The sequence below is a fragment of the Carassius auratus genome, chromosome 14, assembly GCF_003368295.1.
Source record: "Carassius auratus strain Wakin chromosome 14, ASM336829v1, whole genome shotgun sequence".
NCBI lineage: Eukaryota > Metazoa > Chordata > Actinopteri > Cypriniformes > Cyprinidae > Carassius > Carassius auratus.
The window spans coordinates 5068604-5074043 of NC_039256.1; the positions used below are offsets into that span (position 1 = coordinate 5068604).

Below are 5440 nucleotides of genomic sequence, written 5' to 3' on the forward strand. Positions count from 1 at the left end.
TTTCGATTCAGAGCTTGCCTGTATCACTAGAGCATTCAAAATGTCCCTTGAAATTGTTAAATAGTACCAATATTCTTTAAATAATTCTGCATAGAAAAATAAATTAAATATGAAGTTAAACTACGAATTGACAGGTGACAGTGGTCATCAATGTTTTTTTTTTTTTTTCTTTTTTCTTTTTTTTTGATTTTCCATATTTTTCTTGAATCCACTATATATATATTTTTTTTTTCTTGATGAGACTGTTGAATTTAATTGTCAACTGTTGTAATTTACACAACTCCCCCACAAATACAAATAATGTTGACTTACAAAATAAATCCATATACGCTTACATGGCAAGCAGCTGTTTAGTTTCTCTTGAGTTCATGAATGTCCTGTCAGGTGCCATAACCAAACACTTTGAGAAGAATCACATTTCAGTAGAACGATATCAAATGGCTCTTTACAGATAATTTGAATAATCCAAAATGTACGGAGGTTGGCTGCCAGTACCTTCAGATATAATAAAATCCAAGAGTTTCAAGTCCCCAAAAGTGTCAAAATATAATCCAAGAGAGGGGAGTCTGGGGTATTCCACCACTTTCAAGCATGTGTCAACTTCCATTTCTTCCACTTCCATTTGTTTTTGTCATCCCAAGATGCCTAAAAATACTTCCAACCAAACACAATGAAGAAGGGTCAATATGAAGTACACTCAACACCGTTTCATGTCCCAATCATTTGGTAAAAACAAAGCTCAGTGGAATTTGATGGAATTCATTTCAATAGCAGCGAACTACGATTGTTTTTTTTTTGTTGTTGTTGTTTTTTTTTCATTTCTTTTTTTATTATATATATATTTTTTAAGGATACTGACTGATGTGATTCTTAACTCTTAATGGCATCACAAACATAAAAAAAAAAAAAAATGTAATTTTAACAAAGCCATCGATTCTAAGGGAGTTACGTGTTGTGTAATGAAACGTGTCCAGTATTCCATTGGTCAGATTTAAGATTTGTCTTAAGGCACTTTTGTCATTACGGGGGAGGTGAAGATCATGTTCTAGAATTTACTGAGGGCTGTCTGTTCCTCTAATACTTGAAGGTAGTCTGGGGTTCCCAGTTTTGCCTTTAGTTCATAATAATCACTTTTACGCTGCTCAATCACTATCTTACTGTGGTTGCCCCCTATCAATGATTTTTTCATTTTTTTGTCATGTGGTTTCTCGGGGTAACGGATCTCAAAGCCACTCACCCCTATACTGTTGAAATCCTTTTTGCTGTCCAAGTAGTTGTGGAGGAACATGCTGTCTCGTCGCGGTAAGAACTCGTCCAGCTCATCAATGGTGCTTAATCTATTCCTGGGGTCCAGGGGCAGAGAGTCCTTGTCTTTGTCTGCGCTATTGCGCAACATCATTTTCTGTCTCTCAGAGTCTAAAAATTTGAAACCCGGCTCTGAGTCTCTAATTCCACACGTGTGAGCTTTGCCCATGTGCTCGATGGTCTGCGGGATGAAGGTCTCTCCACCCAGGTCATCCTTCTTGTTAGATTTATGATTGTGCCTCCGGATCTGGAGAGGCATGGAGCCGCACTCCTGATTGCCGAGTCCCTCCTGTCTTCCCGCTGGCTTTTTGTTCCGTTTCAACACAAAGACCAGCAGGCAGAAGGCCACAAAGACAGTGAGGATCAGAACTACCAGTATGCTCAATATCATAATAGACAAGGGCACAGGACCGCTGGGAGGTGCCTTGCCAACTCCGGCAGGTGACAGCGATGTGAGGACAGGGGTGGCGCTGGTCAGGATGAAAGGAGGCCTGGCTATGAGCTTTGGGCACATGATCTCATTTTTCAGCTCCCTCAGCTCAATGTTGGAGAATTGCAATGGAGACACACACTTGACCCCTTTGGCAGCGACCCCTTCATTCAGCTTCTCGAGCCAGAGTTTCAAAGCCACTAAATCGCAGGAGCATTCCCAAGGGTTGCCATCCAGGTCTATCTGAGTGAGAGATTTGAGCTGGTCTAGGACGCCACTCACAGGCAGAGTCATGAAGTGGTTGTTCTTTAGATTAAGTCTGGCGAGAGAAACACCAGCAAAGATGTATGCAGGCAGGCTTCTGAGCACATTGTTATTCAGGTACAAGAGCTGCAAATTTGGCATGGAGTCAAATGTCCCGGCTAACACCTCCTTTATGGCATTGTACTCCAAATAGAGATACTGGAGGTTACTTAGACCGAGAAACATTTCAGGGTGCAGCTGCTCCAGCTGATTTCCATTTAGGTACAGCCTACGGAGATTGGTAAGATTTGCAAACACACCTTTTTGGACGGTGGATATTTGATTGCTGCCCAAATGTAATAAATCTAACCCCTCAAACCCTTGGAAGTCGGTGGGACTGATATCTCGGATGTAATTACCACTAAGGTGCAATTTCTTGGCATTTGGCGGTTTAAGTACAAGATCTGCCAGACTCTGAATGTTTCTTTCTTGACAGCTGACACTAATGCCAAAGTCAGAAGGCTGAGCTTTGCATGTGCAGGGCTGGGGGCAGGAGAGGGGAGGGATTCTAGTTCCAGCGACAATCCCATTTACATGCATTTTAGAGGGATTGATCGATTTGGGTGGTTTGGTCACTAAAGTTGCTATGGTTGAAGGTGCCACATTGGACATGGTTAACCCACCCTCGGGCTGGGAGGGGGGCATGCGCACATCAAAGTCACTGCCTGTGCCCATGGGGCACAGCTCCTGCTTATTAGTCTCCTTCAAGAGTCGGCCATACAGGTCACTAGGGGTCTCGCAAATAGCCTCTCCAATGAAAATGTTATAGGGCATATTCTCCAACCAGGCTTTCAAAGGTAACAAATCACAAGTGCAATTCCACGGATTGTCATCCAATTGCAATTCCACTATCCGCCCAATGTGCTCCAGAACTCCGAGATAAGGAAGCTTCTGTATCCTATTCCCTCTTATGTCCAAGTGAGTAAGGGATGCGAATCGGAAAATGTTCTCAGGTAGGCTTTGAATCAGATTGTCATTTAAAATGAGAACCTTCAGTTTGTGTAATTTGTTGAAGGCTCCTTTCTCAATAAACTTGATTAAATTGTAGTCAGCCTGGAGGTATTCCAAGTTCTCGATCCCTCGGAAAGTGTCGGCACGGAGCTCTTTTAACTCATTGTTATTTAAGTGCAACTGTTTCAATGCACTAAGCCCCACAAAGGCCCCTCCCTCAATGTTCTGGAGTTTGTTGTTCCCCAGCTGAAGTGAGACTGCGTGGGTGAAATTCACAAAAGAGTTGGGGTAAAGGATGTACAAAAGGTTGTTCTGGAAATTTAAATGGTAGAGGCTGGACACCGGTGGCTGCAGCTGTGTAGGTCTGTACACAGTTATTTTCTCACAGTTCACATAGAGGACGTTCTCGATGGACATGCAGGAGCAAGCACTGCAGGTCTCAGCTCTGAGGTCCGAATCCGAGTCACAAAATGAACCCGATATGGAAAAGGCCAACAGAACAAGCAGCAGCATTTTGCCTTTTATAAATCCCCCAGTAAACCATTTAGTAACCTTAGAGGGGGGAAAAACAAACAAACAATCAAAACACATGCCTGTTTCCCATTGAGTCACACAGCTGATGCCAAGATCTTACAGCAGGGGTGTTTAAAAAGCCCTCTGTGCACACAAAGAACTTGGAAAAACCTGTTATGTGCCTCTTGGTTCCAAACATAATATCTGAGCCTACACTGAAAATAAATCAATCAGTATCTACAAGCACCACAACTAAATTATATATATATATATATATATATATATATATATATATATATATATATATATATATATATATATATACTTGGAAAAACCTATATATAATTTTAATACACTGACGTAGTGTGACTACCACCGCAATGAATGTATGCATCAGCGTATTTCTTGTGTTTCTGTGATTTGAAAAGGGGGAGAAAGTCTCTTTCAATCGCATACAGAAGACAGTATTATCATCTTCACAAAAACGTAATTTAAAATTCTGTACAAATAGATCATGCCCTTTTGATTACCAAGCCTTGCCGACAAATAACTGAATGTATAAAAAAAGATAAGAATTCAACACTCACCGGCAATGTTAATATCTCCTCCTTTTCAGATAAGACCGGACACTGGGAGCGCCAAGAGAGGATTCCCATTCAGTCAGGTTCAGATTTCAGTCTCAGCCTCTCTCGTCAGGCTCCACTTGTACAAAACATATATTGTGTCATAAAATCCCGAGGTTACTGAGCTCTTTAGAGGCATCTCAAACACGGCGCTGCGTATTTGCGCTGAAAAAATGAATTCGTTTCGAAACCAAAATGAAAATGTTGGAATAGCAAGTGGTGAATTTGGATGCAGAGCAAGTCCATCATTCTTCCTTTGAAAGATCTGAGCATCAGTTTAGAGGCAATTTGAACGGACACTTCGCTCAACAGTTCTGAGAAAAAAATAAAATAACAAATAAAACACTGATACAGATCTTAATAAATTAATCGCAACAGTCCATCGCGCGTCGCGGCTCAACACGATTACTGAACATCGGAAATCGACTCCAGCTGATTCCTGTCGTTTCTTGGGATTATGCAAGTTGCGAGATAAGAGGAAAAGAAACTACGTGCTCTGATGTCTAATAATTCAGCTGAGTAAAATACGCTCGAAAAGAGATGCCACCTTACACCACATCGTCAAAGTAAGTATTGTTGGTGCAGTCCTCGTCCGAATAATGAGACCAGTCTTATAAACCAACTATTCCACCTCGTCTTTTTCTAAGTATGTTGGTTTTGTTGCTGCATTGAGCTTCCCACACGGTGAAACGGGAGGAGAGAAAATGCAGAGATGCAGAGAGAGAGAGAGAGAGAGAGAGAGAGAGAGAGAGAGAGAGGAAAGCGAGCAAAGGGGCGGTGGGTTAACAGGGCGAAAATATTAAGGAACACAATTCAACTTCAGATACCCCTTAAACACTCACTAGTGAACATTATAATGTGCTCTGCTAGTATCTTTCGTTGAGGGATCGCTGGGAATGGTGACGCGTAATCTTTAGTTGGATCCCGGCCAGTTCGTGCGCGCGTAACAGATTTCCTTACAGCAGCGCTCCAGGATTTAGAGCGTATTTTTAGAATTTTATTTTATTAATTTATTCTTTATTTTACAATGTTTCTATTAACACCGCGCGCGTGCGTGTGTGCGTGCGTGTGCTTGTTATAGAGATAGAGAGAATGAGAGAAGGGAGGGCGATTGACAGGTCGAAAATATTGAAGAACCATTTAACTTCAAATATCTCTGAAACAGTCAATAGTGAGCATTATAAAGCTCTCTTTCTCCTGTGTCTGTCGTTGAGGGATCTCTGGAAATGGCGACGCGTAATCTTTAGTTGGATCAAGGCCAGTTTGTACGCGCCCGGTTGCCTGGCAGCAGCAGGGTGATTTAACGCGTGGGATT

At 41.8% G+C, this 5440-nt stretch overlaps 1 protein-coding gene across 2 annotated transcripts; it reads right to left on the reverse strand.

Annotated features, from left to right (window-relative positions):
- Nucleotides 1–222: 222 nt before the first annotated feature.
- Nucleotides 223–5125, reverse strand: LOC113113469 (SLIT and NTRK-like protein 4). 2 transcript variants are annotated; one of them, XM_026279655.1, is made up of 3 exons: nt 4090–5125; nt 1238–3541; nt 223–654 (listed from the first exon to the last, which is right to left on the reverse strand). In XM_026279655.1, the coding sequence occupies exons 1-3, from the start codon at nt 4156–4158 to the stop codon at nt 646–648; spliced, it is 2382 nt and encodes a 793-aa protein (XP_026135440.1). In that variant the 5' UTR covers nt 4159–5125; the 3' UTR covers nt 223–645. The 2 variants fall into 2 exon arrangements, with proteins under 2 accessions (XP_026135440.1, XP_026135439.1); XM_026279654.1 differs by having other exon boundaries at nt 223–3541; nt 4090–5123.
- Nucleotides 5126–5440: the final 315 nt, after the last annotated feature.